The 25,869-nt window shown below is 41.2% G+C and overlaps 1 protein-coding gene, 1 long non-coding RNA gene and 1 pseudogene across 7 annotated transcripts; 1 reads left to right on the top strand and 2 right to left on the bottom strand.

Moving 5' to 3' along the window:
- Positions 1-397: 397 nt before the first annotated feature.
- On the bottom strand, positions 398-3,649 carry LOC146380761 (uncharacterized). 4 transcript variants are annotated; one of them, XR_014801371.1, is made up of 4 exons: positions 3,222-3,649; positions 2,525-2,645; positions 1,857-2,237; positions 398-1,487 (listed from the first exon to the last, which is right to left on the bottom strand). It is a non-coding gene; the product is annotated as an uncharacterized LOC146380761 (long non-coding RNA). The 4 variants fall into 4 exon arrangements; XR_014801370.1 differs by having other exon boundaries at positions 1,857-2,261; XR_014801372.1 differs by having other exon boundaries at positions 1,857-2,616.
- A 1,044-nt stretch (positions 3,650-4,693) lies between these two features.
- Positions 4,694-10,319, top strand: LOC146380762 (uncharacterized). 2 transcript variants are annotated; one of them, XM_084940069.1, is made up of 4 exons: positions 4,694-4,994; positions 6,584-6,689; positions 8,047-9,063; positions 9,432-10,319. In XM_084940069.1, the coding sequence occupies exons 2-4, from the start codon at positions 6,672-6,674 to the stop codon at positions 10,119-10,121; spliced, it is 1,725 nt and encodes a 574-aa protein (XP_084796195.1). In that variant the 5' UTR covers positions 4,694-4,994; positions 6,584-6,671; the 3' UTR covers positions 10,122-10,319. The 2 variants fall into 2 exon arrangements, with proteins under 2 accessions (XP_084796195.1, XP_084796194.1); XM_084940068.1 differs by lacking the exon at positions 4,694-4,994 and having other exon boundaries at positions 6,269-6,689.
- Positions 10,320-17,252: 6,933 nt separating this feature from the next.
- Positions 17,253-24,778, bottom strand: LOC146380763 (uncharacterized; annotated as a pseudogene). Its single transcript, XR_014801343.1, has 3 exons — positions 24,581-24,778; positions 18,223-19,127; positions 17,253-17,858 (listed from the first exon to the last, which is right to left on the bottom strand). The product of XR_014801343.1 is annotated as an uncharacterized LOC146380763 (transcript).
- Between the last annotated feature and the right edge of the window lie 1,091 nt (positions 24,779-25,869).

Here is a 25,869-nt window from a genome sequence, read left to right on the forward strand (position 1 = left end):
CTGTTTTCTTTTCGGTAACGCTCTCGGTTGATTTGTCTCTAGTCGGCACACTCATTTCCTCCATTACCCGGGCGGCACGGCGGCTGGCTGCTTCCCAAACAAATACACATGTGCGGCTTGGCACTTGTGCTGTACGTAACAAGTCACGTGACGTGACGCTGCGGCTGTGATTGGTTCGGCTCTGCGCTACTTAATTTGGATTGGCTGTTTTTTGTTTTTTTGTTTGTTTTTTTTTTAAAAGAGGACAAGAGCGGTGAGGTCTATCACAATAGCTTAATTTTTCTATCGAGAAAAAGTTATTTCGCAATACATATCGTTATCGTTCTATCGCCCAGCTCTACACTATAGTATAATTTTGTTTTGTTATTTGCTCCATGCAATACATAGAGTGGTGGCATTATCAGTTGCACTAGAATTGTATGTAACTACTTTTAGCTTTGTTAACATAAAAATATCTATAACAGCTACAACAGAAATTTCAGTGGGGCAAAAATGTCTGGTGCCCTGTATGTAAGTGGTCATCTTTTATGGTATTTCTCCATAAAAGATTCAAAATAATGAATATAGGATGTCATTATAGTTTAAAACAATCTTCTGTTGCAGCATCTTGTGCACAACAAAAAGCCCTCAAGTTTTGGACAGGATGGGAAGTCTTGCCGAGAAATGACTGTGGAAGTGGTCAACAGCAGTCTTCCAAAGTCTTCCACCGGTTTTGAAGTACTACGTCTTACTGCACACTACTGTACCTATGAGTCATTTCTAATGGACATTCAGGTGTGTCTCAACTCTACTGACTCAGGTTTTGGTCTGGTTTACGATTGATTCCATAACCACATGGTAAAATTAGACCATTTCTTCTTTCTTGCATCACATTACTGTATTCAGTGTTCAAAGAAACGGACAATCTAGTGAGTTCTAGTTCTTTTTAATACACTTGACAGTGAAAAATACACAGTACAGGTGAGCATTTATGGCTTTTTTAATATAAACTGATGAAGAGTTCAGATATCAAAATCAGTTGTTCACTGTACATTATAAATTACACAGTATGTTTTGTTTATACTCGCTACTGGTACAAAAAAAATTTCTAGAAAAAATTATTTGAATTAAGATGTTACACTACTGTACTGTGTTCATTGTATTAAATCTGCTCAGTTGACATGTACTGTATATCCAAACAAGAAATGAATATCATTAAAGTGACAGCTGTATAAAACAAATCCTGTTTTATAGCCACTCGCTGTTTTGAGTCAGTATTAGCTACAAAGCCATAGATGTAGAAAATTAAAAAAAAAAAAAAAATCCTCCTGACATAGAAACTGATTAATTGTGATAGTGTCTTTCTACAAGTGATTTTGAAGTATTGGTAGCACAGCAGGGTCTTGTTCATTCAGTGCATCTGGGAGCTGAATCTCAGGAATGGTGATCTCATTTGATGGGCGGCGATTATGTTGTCCTGTCCAGTCCACACCATAATCCTCATCAACCTGAAAGAGCATGCACATGTTTTAAATCTAAACTGAAGAGGTGTTTCCTGCAGCTGTTCCTAGATGGACTTATTGAGTCTGCCAGGGCCTATGTGAGTTGCTTAGGCATTGGCTACCAACTAATTATTCATTCACCCATTCTACGTCAGGATTGGTTCTCTTCAGGTATAACAAATTTAACTTTGTTTAAAGTATTGCCATCTATACCTGACAGGTGGGATAAAAGGAGAGAATGGCTTGGGAGACATTTCCACTTACAGGAAAAAAAAATTTTGGTACACCAACTTGCACAGTAGAAATAAACTCATCTCCACTACAGATAGCAGAGTTTTACATACAAGAACAAATATGGATCAAATAGTCATGTACCTGTGACAAATCTTGTCCCTCCTTTCTGTGCAGCAACCAGAGGTGCAGGGGTGAATGGTTGTTTGCTTTTCTGAGTCCATGCTGATTCCATGCTTCCTGGAATGACTGAAGATGATGTTGAATGTGATGCAAAAAGCATCTGTGCAGAGCAAACAAGTGAATTTTTTCACCAGGGTTGAGCAGTCCTTGAATCTCCAGCTGGGTGAAGATGTTTTCATATACATCCCTCCACAGGCGCTCAATGCTGATTTCCATCTATATGCCAAAGGTGATTTGCTGCTGATACACTGTACTGAAAACGCCTTGCAGTCTTAGTAGATAACCGTCGCATCTTGACCCCTTCTGGATTGACTCGTCTCATTGAATCCATCAGTCGAAATCCTGATTAACAAACAGGACTAACAACTACAAAAAGACTGTATTGTAAACACTAATGCATATGGGACAGATCATCATTGTGTCAGGTAAGTATCCAGGTGCTGTACAGATTTAGTGAGGAGAGAGAATTGTGTACAGACTGGTTCAAACAGGAACATAACTGCATAACAGTGATAAGAAGATGCTAGTCATTTTTGATGCCTACATTAAAATATCACATCAAGGCCACACTGACACGTGCTTTCCAGGCCGGAAACTGGTGTTTGGATATTTTAACAATATCAGCTTACTTTGAATGTATATGCCTCTGGATCGTAGATGTCCCATCATCATTCTGCAGTCGGCCGCTGAATGTCCGGCACTTTTGAATCCAAATCCACATCTCCAATAGAAGAATTCCTATCAGATTTTCTGCACATAAAACTTTTTTTCATATAACAGCAAATCTCAAAGTTTTCCAATTAATGCTGAAAGAACCAAGGATGTAAATGTATTCTTGTTTTAGCTTTACCGAAGACACCAGAGAAAGTATGATATCTATAATGCTGCTGAAATAGACAAAACCATTTCAATAAACTCGCTATTTAACATCAACCTTGTTATGCGTTATCAGAGAACAATCAACTGCAAACAGCAATGAAACATTCAACTATGTACTATTTAAAGCACTAATGACCCTGTTGTCTAACAAGATGTGATAAGTAAGTAGACTGTGGAAAGCTGGTGGGTCTACTCTCTGTGTTAAAGGTTCGTACAGGCTCCACTGCCCCCAGTCTCCGAGTTAACACACTAACAGCTAACACTGCTAAACGCGTCTCAACGCCGAGATGGCGCCGATAGCTTTAGCCGTAGCTGCCCCACTTAGTTTAGACAGTAACAAAAAAAGTAAACGATAATAATTCATTGTCAAACGTCATAATTAAGGTCAACATCTAAACAATGCTGTGTACAGAATCACACAGGTGCTCAATTACAGCATAAACTTACCTTAGACCTTCCTCCATCATTTTCCTCCTAATTGTGCTCGGAGACACAGAAAACATATCGGCAATTACCCCGATGGTTATCCCGGACAGCACTAAAGTCCTGAGTGCTGCACTGGGATTTCTAGACGTGGACGGCCAACATTTGAAGACTGTTCTTCCTCGGCGTATTCCAAACGAACACGGTGCTGAATTGATCTTAAACCTTCGACAATGCTGTCATCGATGCTAACATCTTGAAGAGCAATTATCATCCAGGCATTTCAGAAACATCTAAACGACTCAAAACAGTATCTACAGGTAAATGATCCCTCTCTATCTGATTTGCTTAAATGAGCAGAACTGGCTGAAGTTCGCACCAGTCCGCCATCCTCCGTGACTTTTGACCTAGCACGCTGTTGCTAGCTGTATTAGCCTTCCGCGGAGCAGGTATCCAGGAAAACTAGTCGATGGTAAACGATAAGCCAATAGGTGCAAAGGTCCAGCCCTATTACATCGATTGACAGACAAAGTCATTCTCCTGAAAAGTCGCATTATGAAATAAATAAGCCATTGGGAAAAACGGGATTTTGAAATAAAGACTGACTTTGAAAAAAGGACATTTTGGAATAAAAACGGCTGGAAATAAATAAAATGCCTCAGGAATAATCTCTGTTATTGTGAAAAATAATGACCATGAAATAATATTTCACAATAATAAGTAAATTTATATAGCAGAATGTAATATATTTCACAATAATGAGCATTTTTTTCAAAATGTGTTCCATGATTTCACAATATCATTCTCACATTACATATCTGTGTCTTATTTATTCACATAGTTATTTATTTCATCTTGACCTATTTATTTATTTAATTTTGAACACTTTGGAGTTCCATATGCATCAAGATATTTCCGGGTTGTTCTCCGGGTATTTTTCCAGCTGTCCAAAAACTTGCGCCATGTAGTGCTTGTATAATGTCCACAGAAATATCAGCTCTTACACTCCTTCTTTAATTAGCATTTCATCCACTTGTAGTGACTGTATTACTCATGTTACATGCAGCTGCACTTCACAGACATTTCCTGAACGAACACCTCATAAGGTTATTTATTTCATCTTGACCTATTTATTTTTTTAATTTTGAACACTTTGGAGTTCCATAGATGCATGCTCAATCATCCAGGTGAATAAAACTCAAAAAGTTGATTCTGTTTATCTGGACGTACCGTTCCATATGAACAGAATCAACTTTTGGAGAACATTCAACCCTGCAAACAAACGACTTGAAAGCTGAACTCTGCAGCTTGTTGTGGTCCCCTGTGGCTTTAGGTGCTGACATGCCTTCCATCTGTTCTCCAGCCTTTTCATTTACAACCGTAAAATATCTCCACATGATGCTCCTCTTTCTCTCTCTCTGCAGCTCAAATGCGTTTTCTGTGAGTAGCTGAGTCACGTGACAGCACAGTAACAAATCCCAGCAGGGCAGGAAGAAGGGGGCGGAGCAAAGTGAGTCTGCCCCATAAGAAGAGGTGTTTGCATAGACAGAGCGGCTTTTTCATCCACAGCCAGTAAAGAAGTGAACCTACAGAAGAGAAACAAACCAAAGTATCGATCATAAACCACTACCAACGTTTGGATCGATATCTGCATCGATCTGCCCACCCTTGTCTCCTGGATCGTAGCTGAGATCAGCGTGAACCACGTGGGTCTCTGCTCCCTGATCTGTTTCCTGTGTTTGGAAAGAGTTCCAGCTTCATCGCGGAGTTTCTCTCGGTTTGTGGGCTCATCTAAAGGTAAGCACCGAGCTAACTTTACTGTGAGTTCAGTTCATGTTGAGTTTAGCTCCTGAATGAGGTCTTCTGCTGCTCTCCTCGGTGTCTGTTCACAGTTTATTGTGAACACGTTGAGAGAAGAGTGAGAGAGTGTTTGGAGAAAAACACCAACTAATCATTAGCTCAGCTTGCTGGGAGAAGTTGAGCGTTTGCTGGCAGAAAGTTGGAGCAGAAAAGTCTTTTCATTGTCCCTGCAGCTGTTTTTCTGCATGCTCCAAACCTCTACAGCCTCATTTCTATTTGAAGTGATAACAGGAAATGGATGAGAGCGATCTGCTGCAGTATCAGGGTCACAATAAACTTTATTGTCCAGCTGCTGTGGATGAACACAGGAGAGGAAGTGAACTCCTACAAAGTCTCATTTAAATGAGTCTGGCTGCTGTAAAGTGATGCACAGGAAGATGTTAACAAAAACGAATGAAACAGAGATGAAAGTAAACAGTGTTCATATTTGAAAGCACAGAGAATAAAAATATATTGTGGTGGTTAATGTGCAGCTCTTGGTGATTTGGGAGAATCATGTTTTAATCATGTTGTGGATTGAATGTTGGGTTTTATTTCATTTTATCTACACAAATTTTGTCCACTTGTGATCATTCTGATTGATTTTTTTGGTTGACTTGAATCATGTGAAGGTTTAAAGCTGCACTTCCCCCAAAAAGAATAAAGTATAATATTGAAGAAGGTAATAATGTCTTCCTGTGTCAAACACAGCTGCAGTCAAAGCAGGAAGGAAAGCTGGTTAAAACTGTTGAATGTGTAAGTTTAAAGGCCCCATCATTAAAGCACAGGTAGATCTGAGTATAATTACAATTCTTTTTTCTATGAAATGAATGTTCAGCATCGAGTGAATTCAGATGTTCTGTTCAGTTTTCTTTCTATAGTGAAAGTTCACAGCAACAGTCGTCTTAAACTGCTTCATATTGCGATCCACTGTATGGTTTATGATGGAGACACTGAGTCTGGTTCAGCTGCTTTGTTGGGGTCTGTATGTTAAAGAGTCTGTTTACATGGTGGAGGTGGTGGGACTGGGGGGCTGAAGGAGTTGAAAGTGTGGGGTGGGGGAGTAACAGGTCTGTCCCTGTTTGTGGAAACCACAGGAGGAGCTGTTCAGGCTGTTGCTGGGTGTGAATTGTTGATGGAGTCTTTAAACTTGTAGTTGCTGTTTTCCAGACTGAAGCAGAGTCATTAGCTGAAAACTGGTTTTAGAGGTTCATTCAGGACACCTTCTCAGGCTCTTACAGCCTCACAACAAAGTGTATAAACCACAATCCACCTTTAACATGGTCCTTCTCCCAAACCTTCAAATAGGACTTTCTGGCCCTGTCATAGTAAAGGGCTGCTTAGAATATTAGAGCCAATGTCACAAAGTTCCTCCTGAAGTATAAGTGAGTGAGAGAGTTTCCTCACTTTGCAGCACAACACGTCTCACAAGATTTCTACAAGCAATCAGAGTGAAATTTGTACTTTGTGTTGTCAGATGAACATATGAGACACTTTGACTCTTCAGTGCAGTGTGGAGCCTAACAAAGATCTGTTTTGTGTCCCAGCTGATCAGCAGGAGGAGAAGAGTCTGACGGAGCAGCAGAGGAACATTTTCAGCCATCTGGACTCAGCTGAGTCACTACAGAGGAAACAATGAGCTCAACACAGAAGGTGAGGAAAATATCACAGTTTCACCAAATAATCAGTCACGTCTAAAACTCTCATCCTCCCAACCTGTTATATGACTGTGCTGTATTTTATTATACACTGTTTTTATTTTATTTTATATCTATTATGTTTCCAAACATCAAGAAGTCACAAGCAAAGAGAAACCACACCACAGCACATGTTTAAAAAAGGATATTCGTCAAAATTATTTATTAAGGAAATTTCAAAACCTTTTTAATCACACAAAAAATACATGTGCAAAGCAACACAACAGTAGCCTGATATCAGACAGAACTGTCACATGATACTAAACATAATGAAGCGCTTCATTATAATTTGTAGATTCAAGCTGCTCTTCATATTTTGACCAGCAGATGTCACCAAAGAGGACTGTGTTGAAAAGCTTCAAGTAATGAAAGTTTGTTTCACGACTGCATTTCACTGGGGGAGGGTTTTGATTATCAATTAAAATTGATTCTAGCTTGGATAACATGATATCAATTCATTAAAATCCTGAATTGATTTTTAAATATAAATTAATTTTGCCCAAAACGCCAGAATCTCAGGTTAAACCTCAGAAAATTTCAACAACCACCAAACAGCTAAAACAGTAAATGAGAGCAGGAACACGGATTCTGCACAAAGACGTAAACAAAGACGTCCGTGCCGTCGGGGCTGAAAGCCGGCAGCTCACCGATTCTGATGCGTTCGCAGTTCCTTTATGTTTACATCTTTCTTGGCGCTAGATTCTGAAGCTGCGGGTTTTGTCACTCTCCAAACATAATTGACTGAACCAGCAGCAAAAGAAGACCGTTGTTTACAGCGCTGTCGGGTGCTGTTTCTTTTTTGTTATTGTTTTCTTTGTTTGTTTCTTTTTTTTTTTCACTCCCAGCAACAAAGCCTCATTTCTGCTGTTCAATACAGAACAAATGTAAACTTTTTAAAATTATGCAAAAAGTTTAGCTGTGTTTCTAATAAAACCTCTGTAACTTTGCTCTGCTTCACTTCAGCAGCATCAGGTAATGTTCATATGTTGATTAATGGTTTTCTTTCGTGTTTGATCCACTGCAGAATATTTTTAAACCCAGGCCAGAAAATTCTCCTTCATGTTTTTCTGTTTTATCCTCAGTTACTTTGACACAAAGGCATCTGCTGTGATGCTTACACCTCTGATGAAGTCTCACACATGTCAGCTTTCATTTTAGAAATATAAAATATGGATATGTACTGATAAGTACATAGTGATCAGAATTCTAATATTTCTGAGTGTCTGAGGCAAAATTTCCCCGAATCGAAATCAGTGTTGATGCCCAGCCCTACATTTCACTCAATGCCTCTGTTTGTATCTCTGTCACTGCAGGACCAACATGGAGCGAGAAGTCAGCGCTCTCAGGAGGCCGACAAGCCTCACAGAAGAAAGGGGGAGAAGAAATACAGCTGTGACGAGTGTGGGAAAGATTTTACTAGGAAGAATTCACTAAAAACCCACCAACTCATCCACACTGGAGAGAGACCGTTCAGCTGTGACAAGTGTGGAAAGTCTTTTACCCAGTTTGGAAGCTTAAAAACACACCAATTCCTCCACGGTGGAGTTGAAGGGTACAGCTGTGATGAGTGTGGGAAGCGTTTTTCTCAGAAGGCAGGCTTGGAACATCATAAACGCATCCACAGTGGCGTTAAACCATACAGCTGTGATGAGTGTGGAAAGGATTTTAGCCAACATGCACACCTAAAAACACACCAACTCATCCATAGTGGAGTTAAAGCGTACATCTGTGATCAGTGTGGGAAGTGTTTTTCTCGGAAGGATATCTTGGAATATCATAAACGCATCCACAGTGGCGTTAAAGCGTACAGCTGTGATGATTGTGGGAAGGGTTTTATTGAGAAGAACGCTTTAAGGTTACATCAGGTCATCCACACTGGAGAGAGACCGTTCAGCTGTGACTTGTGTGGAAAGTCTTTTTCCTGGAAGACTGCTCTAAAAAGACACCAACTCATCCACAGTGGAGTTAAAGCGTACAGCTGTGATCAGTGTGGCAAAGCTTTTACTCTCAGTAGCTACTTACAGAGGCATCTAGTTACCCACTCTGGAATTAAGGCATACAGCTGTGACATTTGTGAAAAAACTTTCAGCCGGGTAGGAACCCGAAATGCACACCTACGCATTCACACCAGACATGATGTGTACTGCTGTGGTCAGTGTGGCAAAGAGTTTGCTACAAACACAAACTTACAAATCCATATGATTACCCACTCCGAGGAGAGACCTTATAAATGTGACCTGTGTGAGAAGACTTTTAAAACTCCATATTACCTGAAAGATCACCAACAGATCCACACCAGAAAGACACTCTCCAAGTGCAGTTACTGTGAGGTATGTATTTTTATTTTTATCTTGTGTTTTTAGTCTGACTCTCTGAAACATCTGTTAGCAACATGTTAGCATTTCTGCTGCATCGAAAAGCAGCTCTGAGTGATTATTCAGATTTGAATTACAGTATTTTAGTGGTAGCAGTTGAGAATTACATTAGTGTTATTGTAGTATTGTTTCTATTATAGTTTTTGCAACACATTAAGCTGAGTATTATAATGCAAAAAGTAAATGGATGTTATTTTATTTCTTGTCTTGTCTTAGTCCTGGATGTTGACACAGATGATGTTTTGTTTTTTGTCTTTTTCAGGTGACATTAGCAATAAAAATGTTGAAGGACTGACTTACACTGTCTTTGTGTCTTTGTTTAGAAGCAGAGCGACACAGATGGATCCAGTTCTCAACCCTGCCATCACTGTGGTGGTGGGAAAGACTTTCGTTGTGACCTTTGTGGGAAAAGTTTCAGACATCAAATCACCCTAAAAAGACATCAACGTAGACACACTGGAGACAAAATGAACTACTGTAAAGAATGTGGGAGAGGCTTCCCCACAACAAGTGAGTTAAAACAACATGAACTCTATCACAGTGGGGTTAGAAAGCACGTCTGTGATCAGTGTGGGTCATCCTTCACCACTGCAAGTCATCTTAAAAAACACAAATTAGTCCACACAGGAGAGAAACCATACAAGTGCAGACACTGTGACAAAAGCTTCTCACATTCAGGTAGTCGTAACCTTCATGAACGTACACACATGGAAGGAAACTACAGCTGTGACCAGTGTGACAAGAGCTTCAGGAATCTCAGTTCATATTCCACACACAAACGATCCCACGTTACTAATAAACTCTTTCACTGTTACCAATGTGCCAAAAAATTCACCTCATTGTCTGCTCTATGCAAACATCAGCGTGATCATGCAGGACTGAAATCACTCCCATCTCTGGATCACGGTGAATCTGCAGAGACAGAAAGATCCTCGTCTGGTTTCAGGGTCAGACTTAAAACCCTTGAGATCAGGCTCCACAGAGTTCAGAGTGAATCTCCTGTAAAGATCTGATGAGGCAGCTATGAATGTGCCTCTCGTTACATTTTAAGCTTTCTAAACTGTTCTACTGTAGTGTTGGTGTTGAGTGGTTAGCTTTGTTCCAGCAGTTGAATCAAAAAATCTGTTTCCTCTTATTATGTTTTTATTGAATGTATTTTGATCCATGTGTTCTGAAGATGTTTTTTTTTTTTGGGGGGGGGGGTTTGCTCAGGTTGTTTGTGTTATGAAATCCTTCAACAGTTAAACCAGAATTTGAAATGTTAAATAAAGAAATAGTTTAATGACAAAGAGTTTGATCCATGATGTCATTTCCTGTATATCAAACCAAAAACTGACGTGACAAATGTTCTCAGTGACACAGATGGAGGTTTATCAGAGGAGACTTGGCTGTTCTGACACTGAACAGGGTTCCTGCAGCTTACTGAAAATTCTGACCTGAAATTTATAAAAAAAATATCATCTTTAAAATCTTTTATATTTTAACAAAGTTGCTGTAGGTATCAAAAATTCTGATTTGTGTTTGAGATATAAAAAAGATTAATTTCGGAAAATAATCTTTTAAAGTTGTGGTTTGACTTGCTCAGTTTATCAGAGTTTGCTTTGTTGGCACTGCCTCTCTTCAGAAGTTGTTGGTCTATATTGACATGACAGCTGATTTTTCGGCTGGACGTCCATGATGTGAAGCTTAGGGACCGAGTTTCAGAGGTGATCTCCCCCAGCCTCACTTGTTCCTTTCTGTCTGTCAGGAAGCTGGTGATCCACTGACAGGTAGCTGGTGACATGCTGAGCTGGGAGAGTTTGGAAGAGAAAAGTTCAGGCACGATGGTGTTAAAAGCCGAACTAAAGTCCACAAACAGGACCCTGGCATAAGTTCCCGGGCGGTCGAGGTGTTGCAGGATGTAATGCAGCCCCATGTTCACTGCATCATCCACCGACCTCTTTGCCCGGTAGGCAAACTGCAGAGGGTCCAGCTGGTGGCCTGTAATGTCCTTCAGATGGGCTAACACCAGTCGTTTGAAGGATTTCATGACCACAGACGTCAAGGCGACAGGTCTGTAGTCATTCAGTCCTTTGAAGCAGGATGGAACTTCACACAGCTCCAGGGATCCGTTGAAGATGCGCGTTAAGATGGGAGCCAGCTGTTCAGCACAGGTTTTGAGGCAGGAGGGTGAGACGCTGTTTGGTCCGGGGGCTTTCCTGGGCTTCTGTTTCTAAAATAGTCGGCTCACATCCTCAGTGTGTATTCTGAGTTTCAGGGAGGAGGAAAGGGGGGTGAGAGGTGTGATGGAGGTCCTTGAGTCTGGATTGGGCAGGGTGGGGGTGGTCGTTGAGACTGGAATGGGGAGGGTGAGGGTGAAGGGGGGAGAGATGGAAGGTGTGTTGGGGGTCAGTGTCTGAAGCAGTGTCTCTGGGGAGGGGAGGGTGAGGCGTGTGAGTCTGTCCGTCTCAAACCTGCAGTAGAATGTGTTTAACTCGTTGGCCAGGTCTTTGTTTGCTTCAACAGTGGGTGGGGGGCGTCTGTAGCTGGTGATTTCCTGCAGGTCCCTCCACACTGTCGCAGGGTCGTTGGCTGAGAGCCGTTCTTCCATCTTCTGGGAGTATCCTGTGAAAGTGACACTCAAAAACTACTCCATGCATTTATTATTTCTAGACTGGACTACTGTAATTTGCTACTATCAGGATGTCCGAAAAACTCGCTGAGACGCCTTCAGTTAATCTAAAATTGCTGCAGCAAGAATACTGACAGGGCTTACTTCTTGTTCCTTTAGTATTTAAAAGTAGAATGGGAGGCAGAGACGTCAGTTTTTTGGCCCCTCTGTCTCCCAGTTGGGATTGGTGAGGCAGACACTGTGTCTACTTTTAAGTTTAGGCTTAAAACTTTCCCTTTTACTAAAACATATAGTTATGGCTAGACAGGCTACCCTGAATCTTCCCTTAGGTATGCTGCAATAGGTGGTTGCTGCTGGGGGTTTCCCATGATGCATTGAGTATTTCTTCCTCAGTCACCTTTCTCTCTCACTGAGGTTGTATCCCAATTCAGGGTCTGCAGCCTTAAAGGCAGCATTTTAAGGCCGATTACATCACAGCGACGCAACGAAGGCTGTCCCAATTCAAAGGCTGCTCGAAATGTGGCCCTCAAATGCGTCCTTCATTTCCCTGAAATTTAAGAATGTGGTGGTGTAGACTTCGTGGCCCAATATATCCCACAATTCATAGCACGGCAGTCGGTGTGGATAATTTTGCCACAGACGGCAGAAGCGGAGCGGCCGAGGAGTAAACTGATAAAAGTAAGTACTGAATAATATGTCACTTATTTATGTGCAAATGTTTAATAATGAAGAACATTAAAACATTACTGTTGGCCACATGTCGGCAAAGTTATGTGACATTAGTGATGTTTGTACTTTCAGCGTTTACTTTGTTTTAAAGCCTTTACTTTATACGCCGTTCAATAGTCACCCTTAATCTTACAGAGAATGTGATGATTTTATGGATAATTAAAGTCAGTCATATATCCACAAACACAACAAGCTGAAAGTCAGTGATGCTGCTCAGTTTGCAGTCCTGAATATCACGGCACAAGCAGGATTCACTGCACTGTTAATGTTAGCTATGTTATATTGCTGCCTCTGTTCGGTGGTGTCGAGCCAAACGGACTTTAACATGTGTTTGAACGAGCTGACGGTTCACTCGTTAAGCTGAAAGAAAGATGCTTTAATCACAGCAGTCACACATGTGTCCACTGTACCATCTGGGAACTCTTCTTGTTTAGCACTCGTAATAACACAAACACTAAATCCTGCTTCTCTTGTGCTGTTTTGTAGCAGTGTATACACCTGAGACTGTCACCTGTCTGTCTGTCCTGCACTCTCTCTCTGTTTCTTTCTCTCTGATTGTGTAATAAAAGTATGAACATGTATTTATAAGTTACACTTGTGTTTGAATCCTGCAGCTTATCACACATTTGATTTCCATGTGTGACAACTGCAAGTGTCCAGAGTGAGGACAGACTGAGGGACCCACTGCTGCACATCATCTGTGAGGCTTTGCACCCCTGATGATCCACCAGGACAAACTCAGCAGTGTGTGAGGAAGAGGAGGAGGAAGAGCCAGCAGCAGCTGACAGATGGAGAGAATAGACAGACTGTTCCCTGTTTGTGAAGGACTGCTAGAAAAGTTTACAATAACTAATTGTCTGTCCTGAATCAGTCTTATTAGGTAATGTTCAAATAATTTTATCCTCCCAGTGTTTTCAGTGTGGGAGAAAGTACTCAGGGCCTTCAAGTTACACACTATGAAAGGCAGAAACAAGTTTAATATTCAGAAACCTAAAGTATGTAACAGCAGCAGAATGGAGCTAAAAATAAATGTTTGTTTCAGTTCTATGAAGCTTTGAGTATTTTGGATTAGGAGCACTGCTGTGTTTGTTGCATCATATTGCTGTAATTGTTTATATGCTTTATATATTCTGAGGTAAGTTGATCGATAGTGTTACATCATATTCTATAAGGATGTTATGTGTTTGAATACTTCCTGCCCAGTTTGACCCATTTAGCAGAAGTCAGCCTGTTTAAGGCTCTGATATCTATTCTGTATGACTTCAAGCAGTTATGACATGGTCTAATTTTCTTACCCAATAAAGGAATATTTAATATATCAGTCTACTCTTCATTCTATCAGACACAGTTATTACAGCTCGTAAATTTTGTTTTTACACATATATGTAAGCATTGAGCCAAATTTAGTAATGCCAACATATTAAACGAACAATATTTGTCTCTTATGTATAATACATCAATATATATACACGGTCAAAGGTACTTTGAGTGAAGATTTAAGGTGATAGGAAATATAAATAACTGCAACTTGAATCTTTGACCCAGAGTTCAAGCTCACTGCTGTAATATATCCTGTAATACATCTATTGATCGATCGATCGATATAGATATATCATAATGATCTGACAATACATATAATATTGGCTATATTATATTTACATTACAACAGTGAGATGATTTTAGTCTCATGAACAACATTAACTAATTGTTATTTACTAACTAATCTTGAAATGACTGTTCAGCACAGAAATGAAGCCCAACAATCATGTTTTACAGTCCCGTGGTCTCAGCCTCAGATACTCAACTAATCAAAGTGATGTCATGACAAAAATGAATGACCAGCAAAACATTTATCTCCTTCATTTCTGTCACACAAAGTTGTATGTAACGTTTCTCGCGGTTAGTATCATGGTTGCTAGGCAACCTGAACAGCGCAACAAAGGCTAGAACGTCCCATTTCACAAGCCTCTCACTTCCGCACTTCTCGTACTTATAGTACGCACTGTACGTAGTACGCGTAGTGCACATACTTCAAGCGAGCGGTCTCTTAATTGGGACACAGCCCAAGTTTTCCAGAGGCCTGGTAATGAGCTAATCATGTGATACAGGTGTGTTGACCCAGGGTGAGATTTAAAACCTGCAGGGACACTGGACTGAGATTGGGGACCCCTGCAGTAGATGCTATGCAGATGACACTGAGCTTTGTCTATCCATAAAACCAGGTAACACACACCAATTAATTAAATGCCTAATATGTTTTAAAGATATAAAGACCTGGGTGATGTCTAACTTTCTGCTGCTGATTGTACGTGGCCCTAGAATTCCTAGAAATATAATATCTAACCAGATACTTGCTCTGGATGGAATTACCTTGGCCTCCAGTAACACTGTCAGAGTCTTGGAGTAATATTTGACCAGGACATTATACAAATATGTAGAGCTGCTTTATTTCATATGCGCAATATCTCTAAACATCTGAAAATATCCCGTCTCAGAGTGATGCTGTTCATTAATTTATTACTTTTAGACTGGATTACTATTACTACTACTACTACTAGTGTGCATAACACAGGATGAATGGACTCAAATATGGAAACAACAATGGAAATGCACTACCTCACAAAGATGGAGGGAATTTGGATGGAAAATTTTGATTAGGTTCTTTATCATCTCTTACCAAAAGACTCATTATGATGGGAATCCCCCGTATGCTGGAGAAAATATGGACACAGACGAGTACACCTCTGACATTTGCAGGCAGAATTTTAAACCTTGGGTGTGGGGTGGGTATCGTTTAGGTTTTATCCGATACCGGTGCCAAACCGGTACTTTTGAAACGGTGCCGGTGCTTAAACGGTGCTCAAACTGGTGCTTAAAGAATGGAGAAGACAAAATTGGTCCAAAAACCTATCATGTTCAGCTGTTTTTTTGTAAAAAGATAACAATTTTTCTGCCTTTTCTGCAGCTAGAGGGCATATATGGTATCACTCTTGGCTGGAAACAGTGCTTAAATAATGGGAAAAACACAAACTTTATCCAAAAACCTCTCATGTTTAACTGTTTTCCATTTTTTCTTTGGTCATTTTAGCCTTTTTGGCCAGGGTGAAGGGAGCATCTGCCATCAAACAAGAAGACAGCTGCATGTAACTACGACGGTGTTTGCTAGTTCACCTTACATGCATTAATTTAATAACGTGGCTAGAGTACTCAACGTAAATTATACACGAACAACATTAAGCTACTCACGCAGAGAAGAACGGCTGCTGCTGCCATCATCCTTATCAGTTCTGCTACACTGGCAGGGCTAGGGGCCAGGACTCTCCTCTTCGGGTTTTTGGGGGATGTTGCTAACTCCGGGTCCGATAACAGGCACCACACCCGCAGTAGATGCGCTCGGTGTGAGGTCTCGCAGCAAGCTATCAAATACGGTGCATTTTTCGTCTTTTAAAAAAAATGCTATGCGTCGCCAGGTGTTTCAACGGATTTGAGGTGTTACTTCCTTTGACAGTATCAACTTGAAGCACTTGTTGCAGGCTGCTGAGTTTGCATATTTTGCTGTGAAGTACAGCCAGACTTTAGACCGCTTCGCCTTGGGCATTTTTAATCTGTAGCTCTGCTCTAAAAGAACGTACGTACCTGGACTCGCCTACTATCCTCAGTGGGAAGTGGGAAGGAAAAACTCCCTTTTAACAGTAAGAAACCTCCGGCAGAACCAGGCTCAGGGAGGGGCGGGGCCATCTGCTGCGACCGGTTGGAGTGGGAGAAGGAAAACAGGATAAAGACATGCTGTGGAAGAGAGACAGAGATTAATAACAGATATGATTCAATGCAGAGAGGTCTATTAACACATAGTGAGTGAGAAAGGTGACTGGAAAGGAAAAACTCAATACATCATGGGAATCCCCGGCAGCCTGCTTTAGCAAAAAGGAAAGTTTTAAGCCTAATCTTGAAAGTAGAGATAGTGTCTGTCTCACAAATCCAAACTGGAAGCTGGTTCCACAGAAGAGGGGCCTGAAAACTGAAGGCTCTGCTTCCCATTCTACTTTTAAAACAAAGTATTTGTACTTAATGTTTGATTTTAGGGTTTAGTAGTTTTGATTTCCTTCTTTGGTGTTTAGTTTATTAACAAACCAGACTGTACTGCCATGTTTGTTGTTTACAATTGTGGTTTGTTTAGTTACTCCTCGTGTGTCATAGTGGTCTGATCAGACTTTATATATACCCTTCTGTGCCATTTCATGTTTAGGTCAGTTATGTTTGCTTAGGTCAGTTATAATTCTTTGTGCAGTCATTTGGTTTGTTAAGTTTGCAGTTCTTTGCCTGAGTTCAGTTTTGTTTCTTTGACCTTTTTTATGAGCTTAACATTAATTGCTTTTGTAAATATATTTTTCGGGTTAAATGAATGAAAACCCTATTTTAGGGCCAAGTATAATCAGCAGCAGAAAGCTAGTTGTCACCCAGGTCTTTATATCAAGCTCTGCTGTGTTCAAGCTATTAATTACTGCGGGCAGGAGAGCCAAAACACACATCAAACATTAAAGTTCAGTTATGCCAGCTTTAACCTTGGGATGCCTCAGCTTCTCCTTTATACCCCCCCACACACAACTCTGCACCAGGAAGGTCCTGCCACTGGTCATCCTGGGAGTTTCGTCCTTCTACGCCCTAACAGTTAGCAGATAACATAGTGAAGCAGCGCCAAGCAGTTTTCACAAGGTCATGCTGACACATAATTTGACTATGACTTTAAACATTGGTAACTTCAGGTGTTGCTCTGATTTACAGGAAATGACATCACGGCTCAAACTCTTTGTCAGTAAACCATTTCTTTATTTAACATATAAAATTTTGGTTTAACTGTTGCAAGATTTCATAACACAAACAAGCTGAAAAAAACTGCAGAAAACATGGATCGATGCATTCATTAAAAACATTATGAAAGGAAACAGATTTTTTAATTCAACTGCTGGAACAAAGCTAACCACTCAACATGAACACTACAGTAGAACAATTTAGAAAGCTTAAAATGTAACGAGGCACATTTTCATTCATAGCTGCCTCATCAGATCTTTACAGGAGACTCTACCTGAACTCTGTCACAGTGTCTGCACTTGTTTGGTTTCTCTCACGTGTGGACTCGCTTTTGAAGCTGATGTGCACGGATGGAGGATGACCAACACTGATCGCAGACGTGCTTTTTAACCTCACTGTGAAGGAGTTCATATTGTTTGAAGTCCTTTGGTCTGGTGAAGCCTCTCCCACATTCTTTACAGTAGTTCATTGTCTCCAGTGTGTCTACGTTGATGTATTTTTAGGGTCTTTTGATGACAAAGTTTTTCCACAAAGGTCACAAAAAGTCTTTCCCACAGTGATGACAGGGTTGAGAACTGGATCCATCTGTGTCGCTCTGCTTCTAAACAAAGACACAAACACAGTGTAAGTCAGTCCTTCAACATTTTCACCCTGAACATCACCTGAAATAAAGAGCATCTCTGCCAAAGTCCAATTACATTTTACTGTTTACCTTAGCTCATCAGCTCAATTTAAAGTGCTATAAAAACGATAAGAGTAAAAACATTAAATTAATACTAGTTTAATGCTACAATAACAGTAATACAATCCTCAAACACTAAAAACATGTGATTAGAGTCTGAATAATCATTCAGAGGTGTTTTTCCATGCAGTAAAATTGCTAACATGCTAACACAACTTGATAAGCAGAGTTGTTTCAAATAGTCAGGCTGACAAGATAAAAATATAAACATATATAAACATACCTCACAGTAACTGCACTTGTAAAGTCTTTCTGGTGTGGATCTTTTGGTGTGCTTTCAGATAACGAGGAGATTTAAAAGTCTTCGCACACAAGTCACATTTATAAGGTCGTTCCTCAGAGTGGGTAAACATGTGGCGTTGTAACTCTGTGTTTGTAGCAAACTGTTTACCACACTGACTACAGCTGTACACATCATGTCCGGTGTGAATGCGTAGGTGTGTATTTCGGCTCTGTTTCAGACTGAAAGTTTTTCCACAAATGTCACAGCTGTATGCCTTAATTCCAGAGTGGGTAACTAGATGATTCTGTAAGCTGTTAGTTTGAGTAAAAGCTCTGCCACACTGATCACAGCTGTACGCTTTAACTCCACTGTGGATGAGCTGGTGTGTTTTTAAGTATGAAGCTGAGGAAAAAGACCTTCCACAAATATCACACTTGAACGGTCTCTCTCCAGTGTGGATGGCCTGGTGTGTTTTTAAGCTTCCAGACTGAGTAAAAGACTTTCCACAGTCGTCACAGCTGAATGGTCTCTCTCCAGTGTGGATGAGTTGGTGTGTTTTTAAGTGTCCAGAGTGGGTAAAAGACTTTCCACAGTCTCCACAGCTGAACGGTCTCTCTCCAGTGTGGATGAGTTGGTGTCTTTTTAAGCTTCCAGACGCAGTAAAAGACTTTCCACAGTCTCCACAGCTGAACGGTCTCTCTCCACTGTGGATCAGTTTGTGTCTTTTTAAGTGTGAAGCCTGTATATAAGACTTTCCACACTCGTCACAGCTGAACGGTCTCTCTCCACTGTGGATGACCTGATGCATTTTTAGGGAAGCTTTTACAGCTGTATTTTTTCTCTCCCTTTCTTCTGTGAGGTTTGTCGGCCTCCTGAGAGCGCTGACTTCTCGCTCCACGTTGGTCCTGCAGTGACAGAGAAACAAACAGAGGCAGTGAGTTGTGGGAAACACATTATTCTAACCGGGCTTTTATTAGTGGCACTTTGTGAAAAGCTTTCATTAAATAAGTAGTTATACTCATTTTCATACATACATTGCAAATGTGCTCATGAGAGATGGCTATGAGTCTTTTGAGGGTCAATGCAAACACGTTTCTAGGGCAAAGATTAGAGACATTTGGCCTGCAAAGTGCCCGTACACCTGTTCAGTGAGATTAGCACAGGATGTTTCAGAGACATGTATGAGGAGAAAATAACGGCAGGAAACACACAGAGTGTGAGACGGTGAAGAGGGTTTTTAATTGTTATAGAAGTCAAGAGAGTTAAAAAAGGAAATGTGTCTAACTGTTTCTAACTGTAACTGGTGTATATTATGATATCTGCTAACGTATTGTGAGGCTGGACCTTAATATACAAAAATAGTGTGATGTGTGCTTCCTAGTTGAGATCTCTGTGAGTGGCGCTGCAGACCTCTCCCGCGTACGTGTAATCAAAAAAATCATTGTTTGACTGGACTTCTAACAATGATTTGAGAGAGAAGTAAAGCTAGTGTGTAAGTTCACCTTTGAATGTTTGTAAAGCATTCCCACGTTAAGCTTAACAACCGATATATGGAGCGACTGCCCCTCTCTCTCTCCCTCTGCTGTTGCTACTTCAATCATGAAACTGCTTAATGATCAGCTTTTCTGTCACGAGTCCGTCTCTCTTCTTTATGTTTGGCCCACTTTGCGCCAGAAAGAGGAAACCAGTGGCTGAACAACTTCGCACTCTCCCTGTAATGGATGCTCCCGTGTGTTTCAATCAATCAGTCTTTATTTATAAAGCACTTTTCATACAAAAAAAAATGTAGCACAAAGTGCTTTACATAGTTAAAAGCAGCCCACCCCACCCCACCCTCCAACTCACTCCCCACACTCTCATTAACATAAATGATGTGAATACACACATACCACACCCCCCACACACACTTAAAGAGTAAAATTGGGCTGGGTTCACATGAGCCAAGTGAGGAAACACTATAACAGGGAGCCGTCTGCACCGGGAGCCGGTCACAGACCGCAGCCTCCAGGCTGGGCACACAGGAGGGAGGCAAAGAAGCCCCCCAGCCAGGCTGAGAGGACCCCCAGAGACCCAGCAGCCACGGTCGATCACAGCCCCGGTGCAGAGAGCCCTCCGAGGAAACACTGGAGATATGACACAATAGGATATGTACAGGGTAAAACAATAAAATAAATAAGAACGGGATACAATATAAATATAAATATAAATAGAGTAAGAAGATTAAAAAATGAATAAGAATAAAATCAATAAATATTAGGTAAAGTCTAAATTAATAATAGAATAACAGGATAGAATAAATAAGCATAAAATAAATAAACGTTAAGTAAAAGCTAAATTAAAAAGGTGGGTCTTGAGCCTGTTCTTAAAAACATGTACGTTCTCTGCGGCCCTGAGCTCCTCCGGCAGGCTGTTCCACAGACGAGGACCACACCACTGAAACGCTGCCTCTCCGTGAGTATGTGTCCTGACTTTAGGAACAATCAAAAGGCCAGTGCCAGAGGACCTCAGGGTCCGCGAGGGTTCATATGGTAGAAGCAGATCTGAGAGATAAGAAGGCCCAAGACCATTAAGACATTTAAAAACCAATAAAAGAACTTTAAAATCGATCCTGAAACACACGGGGAGCCAATGCAGCCATTCTAAAACCGGTGTAATGTGGGCCCGCCCTCTGGTCTTCGTCAGCACACGAGCTGCAGAGTTTTGTAAAAGTTGTAAAGGTGAAATATTCTTTTTGGGGAGACCAGAGAGCAGGGCATTACAGTAATCAATGCGACTGGTAATAAAAGCATGCATCAGCATCTCCGTGTTGGCCCGAGAGAGAATAGGGCGGACTCTGGCTATATTTTTTAGATGATAAAATCCAATTTTGGTTACATGTTTAATATGTGGGATAAAACCAAGCTCAGAGTCAAAAATAACACCCAGGTTTTTCACTTGTAGCGAAGGACATAGTGAAAATGCCTCTAATTTAGACAAGAGTTTCTCTCTCTGAGCCTCAGGACCGATGATTAAAACTTCAGTTTTGTCCTGGTTAAGCTCTAAAAAGTTTTCTGCCATCCAAGATCTTATATCTAAAATACAGTTAAAAAGGGCATCCATTGGTCTGGTGTCATCAGGAGACACGGAGATGTACAGCTTACAGTTTGCGTACTAGTGTGCTCTCGACTAATGTGTGGTAGAGGTAGCACTTTTATTTTTCATATTCTAAATAAATGAGTACTTTTGGAAAGTCAGAAACTGTTGCTCATTCGCTATCCACCCGCACACCTCCGCGGCTGGCTTCATCTCCACCGCACGTTACAGTGTGCGAAAGCAAATGTGCCAGGCCTCAAAGACAATGGGTGGTTTGCGCAACAAAAGCATGAGGAAAATCGAGCATATGACCTGTAAAAATCTCAGCAGGGGTGATTAACACCTCGGGACTTGCACCAGAAAATAAAAAAGTCAGTGATTTTAGTAGGTGTTGGTTCAAGGAATTTGAGAAGGGTTAGTAAATCTAGTGTTGAGGTTAGCTCGGTGCTTACCTTTAGATGAGCCCACAAACCGAGAGAAACTCCGCGATGAAGCTGGAACTCTTTCCAAACACAGGAAACAGATCAGGGAGCAGAGACCCACGTGGTTCACGCTGATCGCAGCTACGATCCAGGAGATAAGGGTGGGCAGATCGATGCAGATATCGATCCAAACAGTGGTAGTGGTTTACGATCGATGCCCCTCCGAGGTCACTATTTTACTCGCTGCGAATGAAGAAGCAGCTCTGTCTGTGCGAACACCTCTTCTTATGCGGCAGACTCACTTTGCTCCGCCCCCTTCTTCTGCCCTGCTGGGATTTGATACTGTGCCGTCACGTGACTCGGCTACGCACAGAAAACGCATTTGGACTGCAGAGGGAGAGAAACAGGAGCAACATGTGGAGATATTTTACGGCTGTAAATGAAAACGGCTTGTCAGCACCTAAAGCCACAGGGCACCACACAAGCTGTAGAGTTCAGCTTATTTTTTCACACCCCAGTTAAATACTTTGACTGAATTCTCACTGCACACACTCAAACTGGCCCAGCGTACATTCATATCAGGCCCGCGAGATCTGATGGCCCATCCACTCTGATGAAGCTGTGCGATGCTATCCAGACAAAACGCAGATTTTGGCAAATGTGAGGCTGAGGAGAAATACGATTGCTGATCGGGTTTGTGAGATGGCCACTGATTTAGGAACACAGTTGTGTGAAAGAAGCAAAAACTTTATTGCATACTGTGTATGAAAGTATAGACATGATGGACATTGCACAGCTGGCCATCTTCATCAGCGGAGAGGAAATATTGAACATTAAATCGATGCACGGGACAACGACAGGAAAATACATTTTTAAAAACGTATGTCAAAGTGTAACCGACATGAAACTGCCCTGGGACAAACTTGTTGGACTTACAACAGATGGAGCGCCGGTGTTGTGCAGTGAAAAAAAGTGGACAAGTCGGCAGGATGAGAGTAAAGATGTGCAGGAGGAGAAATGTACCGGTGAGTTAACAGCAGATCACACACCAGGAAAGGCTGTGTGGTAAAGTCCTAAAATGGAGCATGTAATGATCACCGTAACGCCGACCGTAAATTTTATCTGAGCTGAAGGTTTAAATCACCGTCAATTTCAGTCTTTTATGTGGGAAATAGATTCAGAGTTTGCCGACATTCCTTATCATACAGAGGTCCGTTGGCTGAGTTGGGGAAAAGTTCTTAATAGTGTTTTTGTTCTCAGCAAGGAAATCTGTCAGTTCATGGACATGGCATGTATGATGCGGTGAAGGCATTTCAAGTGAAGCTGTCACAAATGCACCAGTGCAACTTGCCTCACTTTCCCTGTTGCCAAGTAATGTTGAACCATGTCGGCGCACTTTGCTGATAAACTGAGCGCACTGCGCACTGAGTACGCACGGTGCTTTGGTGACTTTGAAGCACAAAAAGAGAATTTCGAGCTGCTTCGCAACCCATTTACGTGAAAACTGCACCTGTGCTGATTCAGATGGAGTTCCACTGTAATGGGACACTCAAGGCAAAGTATGACACTGAATGGCCCGCACAGTTTATTAGTTCCATTCCTGAAGTAATGCCCCAGCTCTTTATATGTGGCTCCAACCTTGTGTATGCTTTCATTTATTTAATCTGGGGTTTTTGGCAGCATGTTCATATTTCTAACTTGCATAATTTTGACAGGATATATTTTTATGAAGAGCAAAATATATAAAGTTAAAGTTTTTTTAAGCTTATTTTTTTTCTGGAATAATATTCCCGTCTGTTTTTATTCATATTTATGTTTTAAAAATTGTTTAAGTGTGTTCAAAAAATGTTTATCTTGTTTGGCCCGCGACCTAAAGTGTGCCTGAGTTTTGGCCCCCTGTGCAGTGGAGTTTGACACCCCTGCTGTAGAGAAACTCTGGGTTTGTGTGCTGACGAGCATCACTCACGGTACGTTACGAAAGCTCACTCATACCTTTCCTCATGTGACAAATTCAAAAAGATGCTGAAACCTTTAGAACATCATAAACTACACATTTTTGTACTCTTTTGGGATGGAACAGCTTTCAGATTTGTTTACTCCTAAATCGGGTGGCTGTAGCTCAGGTGGCAGAGCAGGTCAACCACTAATCAGAAGGTCGGTGGTTCGATCCCAGGCTGCCTCCTGGCAGCATGCCAAATATCCTTGGGCAAGATACTAACCCCATGTTTGCCTACTGGTGGTGGTCAGAGGGCCCGGTGGCGCCAGTGTCCGGCAGCCTCGCCTCTGTCAGTGCGCCCCAGGGCAGCTGTGGCTACAATGTAGCTTGCCATCGCCAGTGGGTGAATGACTGAATGTAGTGTGAAGCGCTTTGGGGTCCTTAGGGACTAGAAAAGCGCTATACAAATGCAGGCCATTTACCATTTAAAGAATAAAAGATGTTTTTAAGAATTTTGCATTCAAGAGGAGAATGTTTAAATAAGTCATGTAAATGAGAATTACAAAGTTGGTGGCTGCAGTATAAACAAATTGGTGTATCTCAAAAATAAAACTATGAAGACACTCAAAATTAATTTCGTCTGGTTGGAAACTGTTTTATGCAACTTTTTTACATTTACAATTTTGAGGGATGAACCTCTGAAATTTCTTTAACTAGAAATGTGTGTAAAAATACCACTTTTGCAATTTATGTAGTTACTGTTGACTTAATGCATACATATGATTAAAATTTGGGATATAATGGTTGTATCGATGTATAGCAATTTGAAATGCTCCCAAAAATGGAAGTACAACATGTAAAAATATAAAGATAAGCTCAGGCAGACTTGGTTCTGTGGTAGGTCTAAAGGGTTAAACTGCTTCCTCACATCTGCTTCATGAATATGAAGGGTTGTAGTGGAAGATGGTGGTGTGAAATCCTCATAGCTGTGGAGTGAGGAGGGGGCTCCTGTGGGTGAAGTCTTTGATGGTGGTGATGGCTCTGCGCTGGTGGGAGTGGGGAGGTGGGGGGATGATGTCTCTATTGTTGGGGAAGGTGGAGATGTCAAGGCTGCTTGATGTCTCATCAAACCGGCAGTAAAAGTCGTTGAGGGTGTTGGCCAACAGCAAGTTGTCAGTGGAGTGGGGCTGTGTGCTTATATCCTTACTCTCATTTCCCTTAGCGTATCTGTAACATGCAACTTCTGTCGGTGCTGTGCTACTGGAAACTGAATTTCCCGGAGGAACCGACCCGAGGGATTAATAAAGTTCCATCCATCCATCGGAGATTTGCACACGTGCTTAAGAATTGCATTGACCCCATTTCCTCCAAAGTAAAATTCTAGCTGCACTCCCACTAAAATGAGAGCCAGCACTGTTTTGCAGTATGTTTTAAATTACAATGTTTTGAGTTTGTCATACATATTTACTGCACAGTTTAAAGCATTTCTGAATATTGAGTCTTTTTTGTGGTGAATTGTTTGTACCAAAATAATTGATTCTGTTCATCTGGACGTGGCGTTTTCAGTGTTGCAAGTGACTTCTTCAATCTCAGCTGACTGCAGGTTTCCCAAACCTAGTAAACAGTACATTTGCACAATGACGAAAACATCCCACTGAATGAACAATGAGCTGTAAGATAAGTTTCTTCATCATTAATATGCAAATCATGACCATTGATCAACAGCCACCAGGGCCGTGCAGAGACTTTTAAAGGGGCGGGTGCTCAAAGTTAAAAAGGGGCACATTGAACCAGGCTGAATAACAACAACACACATTCATCAAGAATCTAATATGGAATCGCATCATACTATATCACTGTTGTGAGGTGGCGACAAGGCAAAGCAAACGTAGCCTATGTTTTACCTGATGGGTACAATGTTGCTGTTGAGGTGTTTCTGCTGTTCCTGCTGCTGATAGTGCTGGAGGGCAGGGCTGTGTTGATCTGAGACTGTAGACATTAAAAAGTCCATAGGAGAGATGGTAGCTGATTAAACAAGTGTCATGAGATAATAACAAAATGCAAAGATTGGTGACAGCGCTTGGAACCATAAGGCAACAAAAACTGTGAGAAATAAACTAGACTCTGCCTGTGAATCACTCTTTGCTTCTCTTCTTCCTTCCATCCCATCTTTTCATATATCACTCTCCACTTGCTGTCTATCTGACAACAAGGCAC

The sequence above is a fragment of the Perissodus microlepis genome, chromosome 9 (assembly GCF_051167445.1).
Source record: "Perissodus microlepis isolate ML-2025 ecotype Zambia chromosome 9, ASM5116744v1, whole genome shotgun sequence".
Taxonomy (NCBI): domain Eukaryota; kingdom Metazoa; phylum Chordata; class Actinopteri; order Cichliformes; family Cichlidae; genus Perissodus; species Perissodus microlepis.